Source organism: Daphnia carinata, chromosome 3 (genome assembly GCF_022539665.2).
Source record: "Daphnia carinata strain CSIRO-1 chromosome 3, CSIRO_AGI_Dcar_HiC_V3, whole genome shotgun sequence".
In the NCBI taxonomy this organism is placed as follows: Eukaryota; Metazoa; Arthropoda; class Branchiopoda; order Diplostraca; family Daphniidae; genus Daphnia; species Daphnia carinata.
Window position 1 is genome coordinate 2,129,005 of NC_081333.1, and position 20,897 is coordinate 2,149,901.

Sequence of the window (20,897 nt, forward strand, 5' to 3'; positions counted from 1 at the left end):
TGCAACAAAAAACCGTTTATTCTTTCGTCGAGACTTGGTTATAACACTTGTTTTTGTTTACACACAAATACCAGTTCACCTTGAAGAAATCATTGCCAAGTTAAACAGCGAAGACCAAACAACTCGTCCACTTCGACGAGCTCTCGGCTTCATGGACATTCTAAATAAGGTAATTCAAAAAAAAACAATTTCACCTATTTTTTTTTAAAGCAATTCTAGTATCTTTCCGTTATTAAAACTCGTCTTTCTCTTGCAGGATCTGATCCCTATCCTGATCAACAGTAAGGATCAGCCTAGCGTCTTTCGTTCGACAATCAAGTAAGCAATCACGTTATAGTGAGGTTTAAATTAGCATCAGAAAGCGACAAGGAAAAGCACTTACACAATAGTTGACTAGTACTTGATAAAACATTTCTAAGCAATATCTCCTTGGTGATGCAGCATTTTTTTAGAGTATTGTTTAGCATATGGCCAAATTTGGTTTCCCGAGTGCTGTTAGATGCCAAAACATTAGCAGTCACCCATGGTAGCACCTGTTCAATCAACTGGTCTCTTTACGAGACACGAGCAGGAAATGCTGTTAAAGTTCTTGGCTCTTTGCCCCTCTCCTTTTTTCCTTTGTCATAAGAGATCGACAGACAGAGCACCCTTTATTTTTTTCATTAGTTGTTTACGTGAAGTAAGCAACACGAAACTTGTAATTGATTTTCTCTATTCTTTGAAGGTTGTTGGTTGGGCTTACTGTGCCCGTCGAGTGTCTGGTCTGCGTGGAGACATCGAACCAGAGCCCGTCATCACAGCACATTGTTCACGAGCTGACCCAGCTTCTTTACAATGCCAAAGAAGCTTTTCTGGATCCTAGGGCTACCCGAGCCGTGTTGGATCACCTTCACCGTCTCCTGGAGAAGGTATGTCCCAGTATTTTTTCGTAAAATTAGTGTACCGTTTTTTCAAGGTGTTTTTCTATGACCATAGCAACAACCTTTGTCGAGCGATGACAGCGAGTCGGTAAATCACTGTCTGTTGCTGATTCGCAATATTCTTCACGCTCCAGAACGACCTCCAAACATGGTGGAAGTCGTGGATAATGGGACAACGGCATCTGTGGCACAACCTGGCACGAGCAATTCGCAGACACCGTACTTGGGTCCGCACTCGCACAGCCATGGTTACACAGCCGATTGTTCCCAGCAAAATCGACTGCTTTGGAACCTTTTTTCGCAAGGACTTGATCGGATGCTCATCAATTTACTGGCCTGTTCACAGAAGGTACTTATCGATCATTTAGTCAGTGCGTTCCGTTGTCAAGGTTTGCCCGTTCAAAAATCGGAGATCTTTCCCTCTATTTCGTTTACATATGCAATCGAGCGCACGAAGCTTTTAAACAAGGATGGCACAGTTTTTACTGCCTTTTTGCTAGAAATCCCTGGACAAGAAATGGTTTGATCTGAGAAGAGACTTTAACTTGTTATCGAAAGGAAATGCGTTCAAGCGTCAGGAGTTGGTATAGCAAGAGCGCAGTAACTCTGCCTGACAACCGAGTAGACGGTGAACAACGCCATGCCTTTTGAAATATTTAGTACGGCTGCATTAGGAGAAGGAAAAAGAAAAGCGTTATGTGGAAGAGGAACTCTAGGATCGATTTTCAGTCGCGATAAAAGTTGGTAGAATGTCTAACTGTTTATCCATGTACATCCGTCTTCGTCGTACTGAGAGTTCGCAGCAAAACTATTACTTTCAGCTCGTGTACAACAGTTTTCTACCTATCAATTTTAATAGTCATGATTTATTCGAGTGCTAAATGCTGAGTTGTTTCCACTGCGTGTCCTCTTTAATTTCTTATCATTTAAGAGCTCAGCCATGTCTGTTCCCGAGGAATTAGGGACAACACTCTTTTGTTTTTCTTTCCGATGACTATCCGGCTTAAGACAACATTAACTCGGAAAGATTTTTCCCCCTCCCTTTGAACTAAAATTGTAATGCATGATCAAGATGTTTATTATTCTTGATTGGTGCATGACTAGTTACCCGGGACCCCTGAAGACGATGACGAATTGAAGGCGCTGCGTCGTCTTTCGGAACGATATGCCGAACAGCTCATAAAAAAATTAGTTTAGTCCGAATTCTTTAGGTCGATATGAGAACGAATTATTTCGCCAAGGCAATTTGAGGCGATCGTCGCAGTACGTATTCAAAAAGGATCAAGCTGTCATTCTTGTTTATTTTACTTGATCATAAACCGGCATGTGATTCTCCGTCTTATTTGGAAGTCCCGTAATCTATTTATTAAATATGCCCTTTTGATCTTAAGGACTTGTTGATGGCATAGAAGCAGTAGTACGACTATGGCATGCCGTATGTTCCAAAGTACATTAACGTTGTTATTGTTTGTGTTTCCTTTAGGGCCCTCGACGTTTCCATATTTTGGTTGTTATTTGCGCAGCATTTTGGGCTTGACATTAGTCGTTAAGAAGCAGACCGTTTATGTATTTTTAAGATTGGCAAGAGACATCGGGAAAGTTCTAAAACACATCGGAAAACTATTTGTCTTTCGGAATTAAGTTACTGAAATTTGTTCTAGAAGGGTTTGATCGTCCAGAACGGGGAAATCGATAGTTAATTCAATCCGATGTTTCCAATAACCCAATTTGTTAAAAGGCATCGTCAGTCTACTTACATAAGCCGTAAGATAACAAAATGCTTCATTAGATTGTCAAGACAGGCCTTTTTTTTCATCCTGGTCCCGAGTTGTTCAAATTCCTTTGCGAATTGCATTATCGTAGAATTGTTGCAATTTAAAATATCTGGTCCAACCGTAAAGATCGTTCCAGGGCAATTCCCTATAGCAGACGTACCACGTGATCACTCCCCTTCGTGAATTCTCCTAGGAGAGTGAACACCGTGTTTGCCAATAGCAAGGCAACGGTGGGACATTATCGATTTTCACGTTTTCCCGAGACAACAGCGTGAGGTTGGGAAACAGTGCACGCGGCTACAGAATCTCATCTGCCGCGTGCCCAAAAAGAGGGGCGGGTTCTTAATTTTGTTTATTCTTTCTCTTTCGGCGGCTTACACAAAGATAAATGACTTATCAATGTTTTTTTTTTCTTGAACACCAAAACACGATGTGAACTTTATTGCTATAAGTTCTGTTTACGTGATCCTTGGTTACCACTTGGACGTGATTACAGCTGTTTCACGGCTTCGAAAAAGTCACGAGTCTGATTGAATTCTATATTCGGATTTGCTATGACGTCTTACCTCCTCCAATGCTTCTTGAGATATCGAGGGTGTCATTGTTGCCGTTCTTTTTGTTATTTTCTTACAATAACAGTTTAAATGTAGGATTGGCTATATTTGTTAAAGGAAACGTGGGAGTCCTCTAAGTGCCCATTTTTATGAAAGAACCCGACACTCTACAACTAATCTAAATCGAGACGTGATTTTTAACAATTTGAACAAATTCCATCATTGATTTCCGTAGAATTTTCCTGGTTCAAATTGAGCTCCATTTTAGATGTATACCTAATCAGCAACTGCGTACTTCAAAGAACCAAACAGATCAATGCCATCGACTTGAGCGGTACAGCGTTTTAGACTGGCAGATGTCAACATTACGAGATGGTATTTTCAGGCGCTTTGATACGTAGTTGACGCTGTGTAAGCTGAGCCACGAGTACGATTTTTGTGTGACATTTATGAACGAGGATGAACGATAAATAATCAGTTTCAGGACTGGACGGTCCGTTGCCAAGAGCACCGGATGATGACGCCCGTCTTCGTCTAGTAGCTGTTTTTACTAGGGTCTCGTCCAATATCGGTATCAGACATGACGAATAGTCTGTTAAAAGAAAACTTATTGGAATCACGCTCACGCATGAATGAACATCGTCGTCATAGATACCGTTTTTGTACAAAGGTTACAGTTGATGCTAAAATCGGGATTTCATTTCACACACGTTACGTATTTAGTTGTTATGTGAAGGCTGTGACGTCCGTTATCGGTTTATTTCTAAGAGTTTGCTACTTTTGGATGGGAATAAAGCTAAATTATGCCAGTTCGGTGAGCCGAGTGTAATTGTTGGTCTATTTTTGAAAACGCAGGACGAATGGGTGGTGACGATTGTGCAGTTGATTGCTCTCTTCTATAAAGATCAACACGTTGAGAACATGCAGAAATTGCTGGGCACGTGGATTAACGCCACCACGTCCGAATCATCCGAGGACGACGACGAGAGCAACACTTCGCCTCCAGTAATGGCCTTCACGCTATTATAACGATGCATTTTTAAATCTTCAATAATTCAACATTTCTGTCTTGGATCTTGTTACAGATTGGTCCGTGCAATAGTCCACAAATCCTAACGTCGTCGTCAGATCCGACATCCGATTCTTCTGATTCGGCACAGAGAAAAGCTTCCGGAATGTCTCCTCCAGGTAGGTCGAATTACATAATCGGGCTTCTAGAACTTTCGTGTTCCAATCTGCAATATCTTGTTATCAGACGAGAACTCTGAAGCTGTTACTAACGAATCACAAGGAGAAACTATGACGACAGTCGAAAAGAAAACTGTTGTGTCCAACACGACATCGAACACGAACCCAGTGACGGGAAAGCCGAGTCGGAATAAAGGTCACAAGTTTTCAACACTTTCTGGTGGTCCGGGAGGAGATACTGCTAGTACATCCAGCACAGCTCCTTCACAATACAGCAGCCAGTCAGGTAGACAATGAATTTGGAGATTATTATTAAAGACATTGTTAATAGTTTTATTGTTTATGTATCACGTTAGATAAATCCCGACGATCTAGCCAACATAGCGCTTCGAGTGGCTTTCACTCTGAGAATTCGGGAACTCATCATGCCAGCCAAAACAACAAGGAATCGGATGATCATAAAGAAAAATCATCCAAACGTCGCTGTCATGGCAATTCACAGAATTCTGACAGGCGGAATGAAACTATGATTTCGACTTCAGTTCCTGTCATAATTAACGCAGAAGCAGCTAATTCAAGTGGCATTGCAATTGCGATGAACCAACAAACTGAAGATAGTTCTACTAAGAGGTATCTTCGTGTTATGATAGAAAATATAAACATAGTTGATGACATTCCTTCCCTATTTCTCTAGAAATAACAAAGTGAATCACAAAACTGGAAAAATGCCACCTCCAGAGAAAGAACAGCGAAGAAAAAAGCTGAGCAAACGAAGCCGGACCATTGGTCACATCAAGTTAAAGGCCGTCCAATACAGTCCAACAGAGGAAGATATTTCACAACTGTTGAAGGAGTTCACCGTCGATTTTCTGCTCAATGGTGAATTTTAAAACGAATGTTTAATGACTAAAAAAAAACAGTACATTTCATAAATTGCTTCCTAACTTGATTTCGAAGGTTACAACGCCCTGGTGGGTCAACTACATCAACAGTTATTGCTGCAAGACGATCTTCCCTTGGACAAATCTCACTTTCTCTGGCTCATCACCTACTTTTTGCGATTTGCTTCCCAATTGGAGCTGGATATGGAACATTTCAAAGATGTCTTCACTATTGATCTTTTAAGTTACCTGACATGGGAGGCCGTCCGTGAAACTGAAGAGTTTGAAATGAACTCACTACGACCGTCGATAGACCTGAAACCGTGTTTGCGTCGGTTACACCTGGGTGTTACGGCCATCCGTGAATTCCTTCAGGCATTGGAAACGTATTCACGTCTTGGAGGCTCGCAGACCGGTGGCAAAGGCCAGACGCAAGGCTACGAAGAAAGAATTGTTCAGTTGCGTGGTTACCTACCTGCCATTCGCGACCTTCGACAACTCTTTTTGCTGCAACTACGCCATTTCAATCCAATAATTCAAAGTCGGCGTTATCTTCGTGATGTCATCACAGCTAACCATGTCTTATTACTCACACTCGAAAGAGCTGCTCAGCAATCATCGTATGGTCAGAGTTTTGATCTTCGTCAACATTTAAATCAGTTTTGTTCGAGAACGATATTGACCCGCTATGGCCTCGCTCTTGAGGATTTCAAAACGAATGGTCCGTTTGTCAACGACTGCATTCTCACTGTATTGCATCATATCGGAGCCGATCTTGGCAGAGCTGATCTCTTGTGCGAACCAGTTATTTTACGTTCATTCAGTAAAATTTGGGAAGAAGAATTCAACGTGAGTTTTTACAATTTCCTTGTGGTAATTTTGTATCTAATTATTGATTGGATTATTCAGATGTGCGATGATTGGGACGACCTGATTGAATACGTTGTGCAAAAGTTTTTGCGCAACTTCCAAACGGGAGGATGTTACGACGCCGGGTCACCTCAAAGAAGCGTGAGTGGATCGCCCGATCAAGATGGTTCGCCATCAGCCGAATCAGAACAACAGCCTATTGATCCCGAACAAACTGCTGGTGACGATGACATTTTTTACGAAGTACCAAAATCGGATATCGAATCACTCAGGGGTCAGCTTATGGATTCTGGTTCGTGCTATTCAATAATTAGCGTTCAGTCGTCTTCTAACGTTTCATTTGTTATGTTGTTAAGGTTTCCAAAAACAGATGGATTGGGTACAGTCTTCTCTGTTGATATCATGTTCAGCTCGTTTGGGTACCTATATCGGCCAGGAATTCCGCAACCCCATAGCTAGCTTGAGTCTGAAAATGAACGTTTCATGTCCGATCGTCCCTTGGACGGAAATAGAAGCCTCCGCCCTACGCTCAGATCTCTTCCTTATTCTACTGCATCGGTTGGGTCTCCTTCCTCCTGCCCCCCAAACGGGTCTCTATCCTCGCATTCCACGAGAATGGTCATCTGATACTCTTTACAGCGTTGCGCTTTCCTTCGGACCAGTCGAACAACAAAAAGTAGACTTTGACTTGGCCCTGGTCAGCAAAGTCGAATTACCCATTCCCAATTCGCTGGCTGATATGCCCGAAGATGGTCAGTTTTCATTTTATTCAACTACGTCGTTCAGATCATTAAACATCGATTATATTTTACAGGTTTATTGCCATTGACTTGGCAACCGTATCTGGGACCCGGTCCGTCTACGTCTCTCTCAGCGGTGCCCCATCACTGGCTGCACTGGGTAGAGCAATCTGGCTCACTATTTCGTTCGGCAGAGATTACGAGCCATGGTCACAACAGTAGCCATAGCATCAGTAATCACAGCCATCGTCCATTGGACAGGTATAAGTTTTTTAAAATTTATCTTTACTGTAATGATTACATCGTTTCTGTTTTTAGCATCAGCACGACAAGCTCGTTGGAAGTCCACAAAACGGACTCGAGTGACGATGAAGAAATGGAAGACGCCATTATAAGTGCGTCCGGCAATGCATTGGTTAACATGAACGCGCCTACATCATCGAATGAATCGGTTTCCATGGAAGAAATCCGTCCCGATTGGACAGCGATGCAAATGAATATTGGTGGGGATACAAGTTGCAGTGAGGAACCATTCGAAATGGTACCTGTTGGAAATCAAACCTCCGCCACGTCCCGTGAGGACCGTGTTTAAAAAACAAAAAGAATTCATATATCATGTGTTTTAATAATAATCGAATTGTATGTTGGGATTCAGTTTGAATGGGATTCAGTTTGAATTAACCGTTTTCACATTGCGTTTCAGACAGGGCAGGGTTTTACACCGTTTTCTAGTGATACCTCAGTTGTATTAGTTTAGTAATTATTTTTCTCTCTTGCTCAGTCATTTTTTAAATCATTTTAGTTGAAGTATACCTTGTTTTTGAAGTTTTTTTTTTTCGTAACGGACCTCAACATAAAATAGAGCAGTATTTGGAAACCCCTCCATATGCTTATATTTGTTGATGTATAAAAAAAAAATTTATTTACGCGTCGCTGTTCGACGAGGTAAGGTTTGAGCAAACGACAGGCCGTGATTTATTATTAATTGTGATGTATCAGATGGAAAAAAGAACTATTATTCCATACTCTACAAAACTAATCAGCCATATGAATTCAATTGGGTCGCCTATATAATCGCATATGTATTCTAATGACCCAGCATATCTAATATTATACATGTGGTTTCTGTGATCAGAGATGAATGATGAGCGTCAATGTCATGACGTCCTCATTCAATCTACTCGTTTGCCGAAATCTATTAAACTATACATGTTTATCATCCGGAAGAATAAATGTGCATCATATCAATGGGCTACTTCATTTGTTCACAATTTTTTAGAGGCCACATATTGATCATATCCTGAAATTGTGGGGGAAAATTAGTAGCCTCTCTCAGTTTGCCAGCCAATTGATTTGAAAACGTCAAATGATTGTACGTACATAGCACTAACCTCTTCATCACGAGCTTCCTTGTCAATTGCACTAGATTTTGTGCTGAGTGCTCTTCCGAATAAGGAGCTAACACGTTCATTTTTCGGCATGCCCTTGATAGGAATAAATTCCAAATAAGGTATTCTTGCAATTTGTAGAGTCCCAGCCATGGTTAATACCAAATAAGCCAGGGGCCATGAAATGTGTGTGCAAAGGCGAAACGCGGAATGTGACGTAACAGTGTTGTTATTATTCATTATGCGCACCGAAAACCTGTTGGTTTCCAACACCTATTGAATATAGTCTTATTCAAACCAAATTCTGGTGACCATTTTTCTCTCGGTACAAAACAGTAGTGAAGCTAAGTTCAAATAAACACGGGATCGATACGAATTGATGTCACCAAGGGTTGCAGAAGCCGGTTGACGATCTCCGGGCACTTCGTAAATGTCAAATACATCTAGTTTTGAAATGTGAAATCCTTCGAGATTATTTTTTAAAAATTTGTACCCTCGCCGTTATGACGATGTAACAAAAGGTTCTTTTCAAACCATATGAATCCGTGAGTTTCTTGAAGACACTTGATGCTACAGTTTATTTTTTTTTCTTTTGAAATTTATAATGGCAATTGAAAGCATAAAAAAAAAATTACAATAAAACAATTTCCAACCGGCTATTTTACATATTTTTAAGGGCAAAGACATGTGAAAAGTCTTTGTCACATCGTTCTGTCTTTTTCTTGAAAGAAAAGAAAGTCTCAAAGAAACGGCGGTTCTTTGGTTTGTAACTATTGTTTTGGCATTATATCGTTGCTCGACAACGATTCCTGCAGTTCCATAGATGGATCACTGATCGTTGTCTTGCAACATCTTGGAAGCTGCTAGACACCGTAAAAACAAAGTGGCCTGTGCAGCGTTATGCAAAATCAAAAGGCTGGAATTGCACTGCCTTCAAAAAATCGCATTTGCGTGTGTTCAGCAAAATTTATTGCATCGTAAATGTTAAATCTATTGCCTCGGTGTGTGCCAAGGATGTCTGTAGTTCGTTTAGCGAACGAAGAAAAGGGTGGAGTCAGACACGAGGATCAATAGGGCCACGTGAGTATGTCCTGTAACGTGACACCAATAAGCATTGCATTTCTTTATTCAATTTTGGTACACGTTTTAAGTCATTGTGATGAGCACCTAACACAATTATCCTGTTTCAATGTTCTAGTTATACTGTTAGTGAGCTTGTTATTAGTTTCGAGTGTCTACACTGGATACGAGGAAATAAAAGGTTTGACTCAGCAAATCCACTTCCCTTATATTAAATTCAATTATGTGTTAACGTTTGATTAAGTTCTCTTGCAATCTGCAATATTGTACTTTCAGACGTGTAAATATTCGGCGACAATAGATCCCGGAAGATTACACATGTGTACACTGCGTGCAAATAGTTCCATTTTTAGAACAGAACTAATAAAACGTGAACAGCCCACTGCGTGCAAATAGTTCCATTTTTAGAACAGAACTAATAAAACGTGAACAGCCCACAAGGAGATGACCATGGGCAAACCATCCTGGCCAAAGATTTTCATTGTTTTTTAGTGATTGTCCTTGGTTAGTTATTATTGTATAATTATCTTTTTGAATACTCTTTGTGAAATCTGAACCTTAGCACATCAACATGTTTTAACGATGGTCGTTAGTTGGTAGGTTTTGTTTGAACAATACCGGCAAGATTCTTTTGCTATGGTTCCAGGATCTCATTAGGGTTTTCTAAATTAGAGTCGCCATTCGCCAGAGACAAAGGCTTTTTTTTTCGCTTATTTCATAAAGTTTGATCCTTCGCCCAAAAGCTTAGCATTCGTCACCTAGCAACCAAAACACGAAGCCATTAAAAGCCTTCCATTAACTTTATTATTGATGAAATAGTTTGATCTATAATTCTATGGATCGCATACAGCTGACGTCTTTGTGGAACTCGGATGAAGGAATAGAAGCCATCAGTTTAGACCGGTTTGAGTGTTCCTAGAACGCAGATTAGCAATTCAGGAAAATTATTATTTGAGCGTGAATTCACCGTGTCTTTTCTGGATATTACTTGCATTTGCGTCATTCTGTCACTAGAATAAATTACTTAAATTTGTTTAGAACCTTTTTCAGCTACCGTTAAAAAATGTAATCATAAGACTCAAAATAGTGCAAGCTACCGATTGGAGCAGTTTCCTATGATCATTGCATTACAATTTCCTCGTGTCGACGAAAACATTCGAAACACTTGACGAACATGATTGGATCACGTAGTACGAGAGAAAATTGGTTTATACGTAAAGAATGAGGGCATCCGCTTCTACTTGCATAACACACGGATAAATACGGAATGCTTCCGTTTTTTCGTACGATTAATATAAGAAAATAATCATTCGACTGAAATTGTTATCAAGCATGATTTTGAGGGCTTTATTTTGATCACTTGCACCACGCAAAGTCTATGAATAAATTACTTGTTTGATTCCTATGGCAAGTTTTTTCTGTGAACATAACATTTTTGTTGGTCGTTCATGACGTTGTTTTCCAATAAAGTTTCTTGCTCTAAAACTGAAAATTGCTAAGGGGAGTTGGCAAGGGACGGAACACACCTGCTGGGTACTTCAAAATTGGCAATAACCTGAGGTCTTTGCATATAGAAAGCCTTGAAGAGGCCTGTTTCAGCGAAGTTGAGCGAGTTCTTAGAACACATGGAATTTTTAACGCAACAGCTGTATTTCAAGGATAGCCTTTGATATCACAAGTGTTCTCAGATACAGGTATACAGGATGTTTGCATAGTGAATTTATATCACATACCTGTGTGAAAGGGCTGCACGATTGCTAAGTTATCGATACAGAAATTTATCTATCGGGCATATTACGCAGTGAATTGGAAATGAGATTTCGAGGCGTGGTCTAACGTAAATATGAATTTGTCTCGTGAGAAAAGGGCAAAGGAAGACGCGGCCTAAGATAAATATGAATTTATCTCGTGAGAAAAGGACAAAGGAAGAAAACGACAAGGTTACGAAAACGAACAGAGAAAAATGCCCGTGAAAAGGTTGTTACTAATTCTAATGCGGACATGACAAACCTTGGCGCATTGATTTTATAGGGAACGTGTGAGAATAGGGTCCGAGGCAATTATTAAGCAGATAAATCTATGATGACACCATATTTCGGTATTTTCTTCATGGAGACTCCGAGTAAAATTAATCGAGTATTGGTGGACAACCCACAAATCGTTTCGGTGCTGGCGCGGGCAATTTAGCAAAGGCAATTTAACACTTAAAAATCTAGTCACGTCACGATGTTCTAAAATATAAATACCCTGTTGTAGTCGGTTAGTTTCTTGCACACACCTGTTTAATCTGTTCTCCATTGTCAAATATGTTTTCCTATTTTTTGCGCATGAAAGAAGATTCAGTCTTTGTTGGATTGCATTCAGATTAAGCAGGCTAATCAGTGTCTTCCGCTTTCCTCAGGTATGTTGTGTCCGGTTCGTTACCGGTTCATTAGTATTAGAATCATCCACTTACCAATTCATTTGCGGAACTAAAACTAAACGAAAAATTCTGAACTTATTCTACTTTATTACACGTACTTGAGTCTACTTGAATGCGTAGTAATTTTTCATGTGAAACGTGTGTGCTATTTGCTTTATTCTAGAAGCATTACGCGGAACGTCATGAAATAGCTTATACCAGAACCTGAAATATGCAGTGTAAGCTTCAGGGTCGTAATTCACGATGAGCCGACCGTCCACGTGATAGTTGTGCTTGCTTAAATATCTGATAAGTAATTGTTCATCTTAGCTGTGCTGGTTTATTGAAACTTTCGATTATTTCTTTATTCACGTAGTGGAAATCCCATAAAGGTTTATGTCTGCTCAACGGGGCGTAAGTGATTGATGTGGCAGCTTGGGATGTATTGATACAATAAGAACACAGTCCCAATTGTTTGTTGATGCTACGTGCTAACTCGTGGCAACTGGAGGTACCCTCTGATTATTTTCATGTTTCATCCTTGGTTACATCCAATTACCTAGTCTAGTAAACTGGAAAAGAAGAGCAGTAAGACGTTGGGTAGGAAAAATTCAGCATTGGGGAATAGCGTTTCTGGGATCTAAAGCTTTTAAAAACAATAAAATAAAAAAAATAAAAAATAGTCGTTTTAAAAAATCTGAGAAAAGAGAATTAAACAATACATGCCACGAATACTAAACAGTTCAGTGAGTCCAAACTCCAAAAGTTGATTGACGGAAGCGAATGAAATTTTTCCTACAGAACCAGTTAGCAGAAGTCACGATAAGTGAAAATACGAATTTTGTCGGCGTAAAAGAACTCAAGGAGAGAACCAAAGCTGCAGACAGACCAAATTAACGCACTTTACTTCAAGAGCGTGACCATCTACAACATGATCCCCGCTAAAGAAATAACAACTTGCATATGTCAGCTCAGCTTAAAAAAAAACCTTCAGTATTTTCAATGTTGGCGTTTTTGTTTGAATTTGGTTAACTGCGTTGCAATGCTGACTACAAATTCATGCCTTTAGCTAAATACATATGTAGCATGACTCGTGACTGAGTCGAGTGGTGCAGTTATTGCTTTGTATTTTTGGAAACCGAAACCACTAAAGTGATTTGTGGCTTTCACGTTCTGCCATTATACTGTGATGTAACGTCGTTTATTGAGTTTGTTCGCATAATTTTAAGCTTCGCCTTGAACATCTGTTCTGCCAAACCCAAAGAAAACAAATCACGGTGAATGAATTATAGTTTATCTAGCAACGGAGCCTAATCTGTTTAAACCATTCATAGAAGGAACTAAGTCTAATCACATTTTTGGGAATGAATATATGATTGGTTTTATTTGATTCTATATATCCAACTTTGTCCTTTTTTTGCGATCAATAGCACTTCCTTTAGCCATGTCTGGTTGACGCACGTAGGCAAAAATATTCCGGTTTTTACTTCTTGTTTGAGATTTCTAAATAGGAATTTCATGGGCACATTCCTGTTTCATTAGACGTAGACTTTAAATTGCTATTGATTATTCATGTAAGAAAAGTAAAAGTAATCGAGTTATCATTTGTCATAGACGCAAAAGTTGACGACGTCTACCACAAGCAAAAAGATGGCTTACATCGGTATCAGCCTGAAAATCGATAATATTGTATGCCAACGTGAATCGTGATGTTTACGTCACTAGCAGACGACGCACCTCCTTGTCATTTAACGTTTTTTTTAATACTGGTGTATGGTGAGAGGGACAGTTCGTTTATATCCTTGGCAGCTTTCGGAGGAAAGCTCATAACAATTCGCTTTCCCATGCTTCTAGACCAGTGCAAAGTTACTCACGATTGCTATACAACCTGCCCGGTGCTTGCTTTCTGCCTCTTGAAGTCGTTGTCTCGGCTCAAATCATTTGGCATTGTTCTGCTGATTGAACCCTGACGTCTACTCGACGGAGAGCTGATTCTAAATAATTGCCGACTCTTATCATTCCTGTCATATATCAACAATTTCTCCCTGGTCTTTTGGGTTTTCTGTCAAGTGGTTTCATGTTTGGTTAGTGGAACCCCAGCAGCAACGTGTGTCTGATCAGTGTTTGGTGCTCGCCACAACTCCTATAGGTAAGCGTACAATGTTCAAAACAGATGCTGCATGACCTGATTGAATCTAACCACTAAATATGCCTTCCAGCAAATATGGTTATCGTTAAATTCTTTTCATATGTCCTTCTTTTTGCAAGTACAGCTTTTAGCAAGGTCTTAGAAACTCAGCCTCTGGTGGGCAGGCCTTCAGCCTTTCACTTTACGTGCTCTGCAATTGTAAGCACATTTTGCAGCCAACCCTTTTTTTTTTTGCAAACATACAACATACAGTGTCTTACTCCTGTCTATGGCCAACCTATTCCGTCACATGCTATACTGGGTGTTTGGAAGTTTAAATTTATCACCAGATTCTTTGCGAGATAAGGTAAAACAACCAATTGCATTCATTGGTGTGGCAGTGCTTACACATACTCCACTTGCTTTGCATCATGTGGTTGTTTTAATGATAAACAGTGGGATCTGGAGATAAGCCAACCCTAAGGGCCTCAGTTTTTCTCCACGTGCGATTAGTCGGTAACTTGGTAGTAACCAGGTCAGTAAATATTTTGAAGTTCTCGTGCGCCATTGACGATATCAGCATCTGCACGTAGACTTGGTAACGTGACATATGGAAATAATTTTAAATGAGTTTTTCCTGATCTATGGCTGCTTATAGTTTTCATTAGTAGAAAATAAGTAAAAAAAAAATTTATCTGGTTAATAGTTTAATTCAGGGACAAAAATGGCAAATATTACCGGCTGTGCATGCTTATCGTAATCATAAAATACCATTGCATATTCAACTGCAATTGCGAAAGCGGGTATGAATGTATGACTGCGTGGCGTAATGGTAGCGCGTCTGACTCCAGATCAGAAGGTTGGGTGTTCGAGTCACCTCGTGGTCACGTGTTTTTATTCTATTTGAGTTTTATTTGCTTTATTCTCGTTTTTCTGGTTCATTGGAAAGGGATTTGGTATTTTATTTTTATTTTTTTTTTTTTTTTTTTATGTACAGAATTATCTACATTGACCCTATTTTCCACTGTCCCGTCAACGAAAATAGACGATGACGGGTGAAGTGGTAAGCTACTCGGGACCAGGACCGGGAGACTCCAACTCTCATAATGTAGAACCACCAATTGAAAATGATGCTGAGATAGGAAAGCAAAATTCCAGCCCGCCATCATCTCCTCGGCGCTGTCCGTTCCAGCAATATGTTGATGTTGATAAATTGGGACGTATCAGCGGTACGTCCGTTCTCGATTCACCCGGCATAAGTTCCCTCGGACGGAGATCCAATGGCAGAGCATCATTTATGGGAGTGAGAAGGCGTTCACATTTGCATAACAAAACGGCCGAAGAGGTCGAACGCATCGTTCAGGCCGGCAAGATTCGCGAGCTAAAGAACTGCATCCGTTCACACCAGTGGTTACCGTTCGATTGCGTCCGTTCTCGACTGTGGCAGGTAATTGCACCTCATTAGTTAAACATCTCGTTGACGTACGTTCTCAAATCCTCTCGATTTTGTTGCTAGATCATTTGCAGCGTGCACGTGAAAGATAAGGCCACGATGGACTCATTGTACTGGGATACAGTCAAACAAATTTACGGCACTCACGGTACGGATTATCTGTAATCAATCGTGCTAATCCGAATCAATAATTCTTTCTTATCTTGTGACTTACAGATCTGGTCACAAAGACTGGCCCGCTACCGACTTTTGTCGAGCCTTCGTTCCAGATGTCTTACTATCTGAACGAAACGGGCATTCAAGTGGCCCGCCGTGTCGTCAACATCATATCATACTCGTGCCCCGATATCACGTACGCTCCCAGTTTATACCCCATCACTTGTCTCCTGCTCCATTACATGAGCGGTATCTCACATCATATTTTATTTTTCTTAAAGACGCTTCTTTTTGTATCTTTGTTTGGCCCCTTTTTTGTTTTTATTTACCTTTTGACGTGTTTTTGTTTATTTCTTGTTTTTCAGAGGAGGACTGCTACGCCTGCGTTTCGCACATGGTGGCGTCTAAGAAAACTAAATTCATTACGCAAACAAAGTTGCACTTTGAAACCATCTGGAGAACGTCAATGATCTTGTGCCGGCGACACGCTGTAAAATTCTGCTAATTGCTACCATCCAACAAACAGACATGTCAATGTCGCATTTTTTTGTCCTCACTTTCTTTTGTTTAGAAATCCGCCGTTTCATACATTGCTAAACAAGCCGGAGAGAATAGCATTGTAGAGTCTATCCATCAGCAATGGCTGAATTGCATCTTTAAAGAACTACCATTCCAACATTTGGTATAGAACGTGTTTACAATTCGCACTTGTTCAAATCTTTCATTGTTTTTTTTTACTCTTTCACAATAGGTGCGCGTGATGGATTGTTTCTTATTCGAGGGCCGTAAAGTCATGTACCGTGTCTGGATGGCCATTCTCCTACTTTTCCATAGGCATTTGGCATCTCTTCCGTCCAACAACCGTAAATAAGATTGTTATTGTTTCCTTTTTTTATTGAAACGTTTAAATACCTGCGTATTTCGAATGCCCCCCACCCACAGGACCTGCGTTGAACAAAGACTCTATCGTGGAGTCGGCACTGTTGGGCTTCTGTCGCAATTTGCCTTGTAGCCCGGAGAAGTTACTAAGGACAGCTTATGGAGTGCGGAATTTCAGCTCATCCGAAATGGATCGGTTATTCGTCAAGACGGAAATGTATCTCAAATCGAAGGCCGCTGCGTCCGCATCGGGGCCCAACAACAAGAACGTCATGGTGCCGCGTTCTCGTTCCAGCGACGTCCTACCTACCAGCCAGTCTCAAGTGAACATCCAGATGATGTCTCACACGCTGACAATTCGAGAGGTAATATCCCTGTTATATTTCAATTATCTTTTTCTAAAAAAACTAGAAACTATTTAATGAAGTGCTTTCCGGTGTTAAATGTTAACACGTTTGTTGCCGATTTCTCTTGTCTTTCCTTCTCCCTTCATATCAAACGGGTGGGATTCGGGGTTTGATAGGGTTCCAGATCACCGGGTCTTAGGTCTCGCTCCTTGGGATTGTTCCCGATTCAGGGCGTACGTTCTCATGCCGCCGACTACGATCGCGTGAGTCTCATTAACGTCGGTGGCTCGATGTTGTAATTTCAGTTATTTCTTTTTCCCCTCTTTATTTTTACACCGCCTGTTAACCTGCAAGCAGAGTTGCCTGATTTGTTGGTTTGCTTGCAAGTTTCTGTTGGATTTTTTTTACTATTTTTTTTTTTTTAGAAAATCGATAACTGATCGTATTACTGCACCTCGCGTATGAAGAATGACTTATTGTTTTTATCGTTGGTTGATTAATTAATTATTAACCATAATGTTTTTTTTTCTTTCTGTTTTATTTAGTTGGTAATGTAAACTCGGTGAGTTATTGTGGCATTATCTTGTGTCGTCCTCGTCGTTTACGTGCGATTTAAATACCGAATTTTACTAACATTTCTTCATTTTTTTTTTTAATTATTCACCTGCCTACTCCTCGTAGCTGCTGACGGTTTGGTCTTGGCTTCCGGTGAGGATCACCATGTATCAACCAGAGCTGTTGTACACAACCGAGGAGCACGGCTGCAGCATGACGACGTTCTTTAACAGAGTAGAACAACACGAACCCACAATCCTCATCGTGAAAACTACAACGGAAGATGTAAAAAAAAAACGATTAAAACATCTTGTTTGTCATTTAAATTTTAAACTAATTTATTCTTCTTGTTATCAGGTGTTCGGAGCTTATTGCTCAAGCCGATGGGCAGAACGCAATTCGAAAGATTGCCATGGCGGTCGACAGGGTTATTTTGGAACGGGCGAGACGTTTGTTTTCACGCTCGTACCTAACGAAATCAAATACCCCTGGGTTGGAATCAGCGCTAGCTCTGAAGGCCCGTCCTGCGTACGACACGCCGCCGAACTCTTCATGGCATCCGACGGGCACATGGTCACTGTTGGTGGAGGGTAAGTCAAACATTTTCAAATTCTCCTTCTCTTTTTTTTTTTGGGAGATCAGTCGACTTAAAGAGTTTTTCAATGATGATGCAGAAAAGCCCAGGCAATTTGGATCGATGAAAACATCCGTTATGGCAAGACTGACGGTTGTTTGACGTTCAATAATCCACCACTAGCCTCTACGACCGATTTTGAGATTAGAGTTCTCGAAGTCTACGGCTTCCAGAATGTGTAGTAGTTGAAACCTAAACGAAAAACGACGTGAAACTAAATCGACTGGAGCACAGCCGTGATACGGTCAGGCAAAAATCCTATCCCTCTACCAATAGACAAAACAAAAAATCCAGGTCGATTTTCAACTATAATTAGCTTTTGTTTTGTTTAATTCTTTTTTTTTTATCTCAAGTTTTCCTTCTTTTTGTTCCAAGAGAATTAAACAAAAGCGTTCCATGTTCAAGCTAGACTAGTCGTTGAACCCCTACGTGTGTCAATCCGTCGCCCCTCGTAAGTAAAAAGAAAACAAGCAGGAATGTGTTGTACTTTTTTTTTTTTTTTCATATAGAGGCTGTGCTCGCGCGCGTATCACATTTTAAAAATTCCCGAAATATTATTTTTTTTTTGGCTCTATTCGGTTTGGCTTTTGCTTGTTTTTTCGTCTCGTTGCGTTCCCGATGTCTACACGTGTTCTACTTAAACGGGAATTTGGCGAGTCCCCACGATGTTCAGGTTTCACGCTCACCAAAGAAGAGGTGACTAGTCAACTTCAGCATGTTAAAATGGTACTGCTCTTTCGGTGGTAAAATTCGAATTTTGTTTTAAAGAATCCCTGGAAAATAGGAAAACGAGTGTACCTTAAAGCTTTTTTGCTTAGCTTTTGTTTTTGACCATTTGCAAAACGAATTGTCATGAATAGCTAAAGAAACAAAAAAAAAATGTGTTTGGCCCTGGAAGACGCATTTGTACATTCCGTGTGGTTCGAATCTCCCGCGTTTGTCTCTCCGAAATGTACGAATTAGAAGAGGAGTGGGGGGGCAGCTCAACCGACGTAAAAATAGTCGATCAAAAAATTAACGAATTGTCATTTGGTCTACCAACATTTTTTTTTTTTCGATGGTTGAATTGGCAGTTTTTATTCCCCATTTCGCTGGTGCTCGTATTTTAAATGAAAAAAGAAAACGATGCTTGATGACTAAACAACTCCGTAATACTTAATAAACGTTTGCATGCGTTGCATTTAATTACGAATGGCTGTAGGTTGTGCGTATCTCTGTCCGCGTTGCTGTCGGTAATATTCTGACAAGAATATTACTATTTAGAATATATAAGTAAGCGTGAAACAATAGCCGGCCAACACGATTCGTTTTTTTTTTGTGTGTATCTTATTATATTTTTCTTTGAAATTTCTTTTCGCTGTCGATTTGTTATTTACATCGTTTCGTCTCCTCCATTATAAATTAAAAGTTTCGATCAACGATATGATTCTCTTTCTATCCCGCTGCTACGTACCACCATTCTTATATCAGTACTCTCTCCCTCTCTCTCTAAAAAGAAAAAAAAAAGCTTTTGTTACGTGTAACGTGTACCCCGTGTATAAGTCAATAATAATAAAAAAAAACACATTAAAAATATTAGATAGATTTTAAAGAATTAAAAGTTGCGGAATGTTTTGTGCGAAAACAAGAATCGCGGTTGAGATTCTTGAGATTCGCCGACAGCAAAAAGACATGACAGTACCAACATTGTCGACGTTTCTGTTTTTCTTCCCCTTCTTCGGATTCTTCCAAACAACAACAACAAAAAAATCGTGAATCCCGCAAGCGACTCGTCAATCCCGTCACATCCCTCGCGGCGTGATTGCGTTGCACTTTCTCTTGCAACTTTCTCGAGACAATCATTCTTTTTTTTTCTAATTTTTTTTTTTTTTTTGCTAACCACTACCACCATCCCTCAAGCTTCTTTTGTGATCAATCAGACCCTCACCGAATCAGAAACCGACACGGACGGGAAGAATAACAAACTGAAAATGCACCGTGTCAAAGAACTTTTTGGGGCGTTTTTGCGGAGAAGGGTTAACAACTTTGCGTTTGAATTAAGCGATTTGAATTACCGAATTCTTTGAGAGGGTAAAACAATTAATGTTTTTTAATCATCCGTCCGGAAATAAGATGCGAAAAAAACGGTATAGCGCATAGCGTCGTTTCGTTCTCTTGAGATCCAGAATTTAACTACCGTCGGTTTGCTTATAGAACAAGCTTTAAAAATACAGCTAGCGCCGTATGCAATATAATTGTATTGACGATGGACGCTAATGACTACTCTGCTGACCTACTTCTATACAGACGTTAGGGTGCTCAGCGTCTATGATACTTGCATTATGCATTATAGACGTGCATGTTATGATTCGAAGCGTAAAAAAGGCGCAACAAAAGCCGCAAGTTACTGCGCTAACAACCGGCAGTGAGCATAATAGCAATAAAAACATGGAAGAGAAATTGTTTTTGTCTGCGTGTGTGTGTGTGCCTTTTTGCAGCAGCCGGAGGAATTGAGGGCACGGTACCACGACGCACATACATCTGCGCCAAGACCTCCTCTACATATTCTATGCAGCCTCGATGCTCTTTTTTTTTTTTTTTTTTACTGCAAGACATCACGATCTAGAAAAAGAGTTTTCTCCTCTTTTTTCATGTTATGTTTAGCTCGCCCGTATTTAACTGGTTCTCCTATTTTTTTGTGCTGTTGTCTCGTTATGTACGGGTGGTGCTGTGACGAACGATGCGAAACGCATCTGGGAAGACGAACCTTGCTGCACGAAGCGCAAGAAGGTCACGTTCCAGAGTCTCCCTATTTTTGCGGTACTGCTATTTTGTTTCGCTTCTTATTATCACGAGTTATAATTGACCCAGTTTGATTCTCTTTTCTTTTTTTTCTTTTTTTTTTTTTTTTTTGCTTCCCGCTTCTGGGCTGTTGACTAAACATTTTAAAGTCATCAAAAGTGACTCGT

The 20,897-nt window shown here is 40.2% G+C and overlaps 3 protein-coding genes and 1 non-coding gene across 6 annotated transcripts in view; 3 read left to right on the top strand and 1 right to left on the bottom strand.

The window, feature by feature from the left end:
* Window positions 1-8,176, top strand: part of LOC130693700 (protein timeless-like) — a 9,865-nt gene extending 1,689 nt beyond the window's left edge. The window contains exons 3-16 of the mRNA XM_057516884.2: window positions 75-169; window positions 257-318; window positions 725-908; window positions 976-1,269; window positions 4,105-4,254; window positions 4,335-4,437; window positions 4,505-4,723; window positions 4,794-5,067; window positions 5,132-5,316; window positions 5,395-6,167; window positions 6,228-6,480; window positions 6,545-6,940; window positions 7,003-7,189; window positions 7,247-8,176. Of these exons, the coding sequence (XP_057372867.1) occupies window positions 75-169; window positions 257-318; window positions 725-908; window positions 976-1,269; window positions 4,105-4,254; window positions 4,335-4,437; window positions 4,505-4,723; window positions 4,794-5,067; window positions 5,132-5,316; window positions 5,395-6,167; window positions 6,228-6,480; window positions 6,545-6,940; window positions 7,003-7,189; window positions 7,247-7,520 (3,449 nt within the window). The 3' untranslated portion in view covers window positions 7,521-8,176. The remainder of the gene's footprint in view (window positions 1-74; window positions 170-256; window positions 319-724; window positions 909-975; window positions 1,270-4,104; window positions 4,255-4,334; window positions 4,438-4,504; window positions 4,724-4,793; window positions 5,068-5,131; window positions 5,317-5,394; window positions 6,168-6,227; window positions 6,481-6,544; window positions 6,941-7,002; window positions 7,190-7,246) is intronic.
* Window positions 1-14,784, bottom strand: part of LOC130693739 (phospholipid scramblase 2-like) — a 27,698-nt gene extending 12,914 nt beyond the window's left edge. The window contains exon 1 of the mRNA XM_059494701.1: window positions 14,779-14,784. The gene's annotated coding sequence lies outside the window, so the exon portion shown is untranslated. The remainder of the gene's footprint in view (window positions 1-14,778) is intronic.
* LOC130693709 (GTPase-activating protein skywalker-like) lies at window positions 13,549-18,708 on the top strand. 3 transcript variants are annotated; one of them, XM_057516896.2, is made up of 12 exons: window positions 13,549-13,946; window positions 14,923-15,372; window positions 15,442-15,526; window positions 15,595-15,783; window positions 15,900-16,024; window positions 16,106-16,216; window positions 16,286-16,397; window positions 16,477-16,778; window positions 16,937-17,023; window positions 17,442-17,600; window positions 17,673-17,905; window positions 17,990-18,708. In XM_057516896.2, the coding sequence occupies exons 2-12, from the start codon at window positions 14,974-14,976 to the stop codon at window positions 18,129-18,131; spliced, it is 1,944 nt and encodes a 647-aa protein (XP_057372879.1). In that variant the 5' UTR covers window positions 13,549-13,946; window positions 14,923-14,973; the 3' UTR covers window positions 18,132-18,708. The 3 variants fall into 3 exon arrangements, with proteins under 3 accessions (XP_057372879.1, XP_057372881.1, XP_057372880.1); XM_057516897.2 differs by lacking the exon at window positions 13,549-13,946 and adding an exon at window positions 14,375-14,523; XM_057516898.2 differs by lacking the exon at window positions 16,937-17,023.
* Window positions 14,741-14,812, top strand: Trnaw-cca (transfer RNA tryptophan (anticodon CCA)). The gene has a single exon. It is a non-coding gene; the product is annotated as a tRNA-Trp (tRNA).
* Window positions 18,709-20,897: the final 2,189 nt, after the last annotated feature.

Bases quoted from the DNA above. Each gene is read 5' to 3' on its own strand.
- LOC130693709 (XM_057516896.2), top strand. From the start codon at position 14,974: ATGACGGGTGAAGTGGTAAGCTACTCGGGACCAGGACCGGGAGACTCC. The intron at 15,784-15,899 runs GTATCTCACATC...CTTGTTTTTCAG, and splicing joins CCTGCTCCATTACATGAGCG to AGGAGGACTGCTACGCCTGC. The intron at 16,217-16,285 runs GTATAGAACGTG...CTTTCACAATAG, and splicing joins AACTACCATTCCAACATTTG to GTGCGCGTGATGGATTGTTT.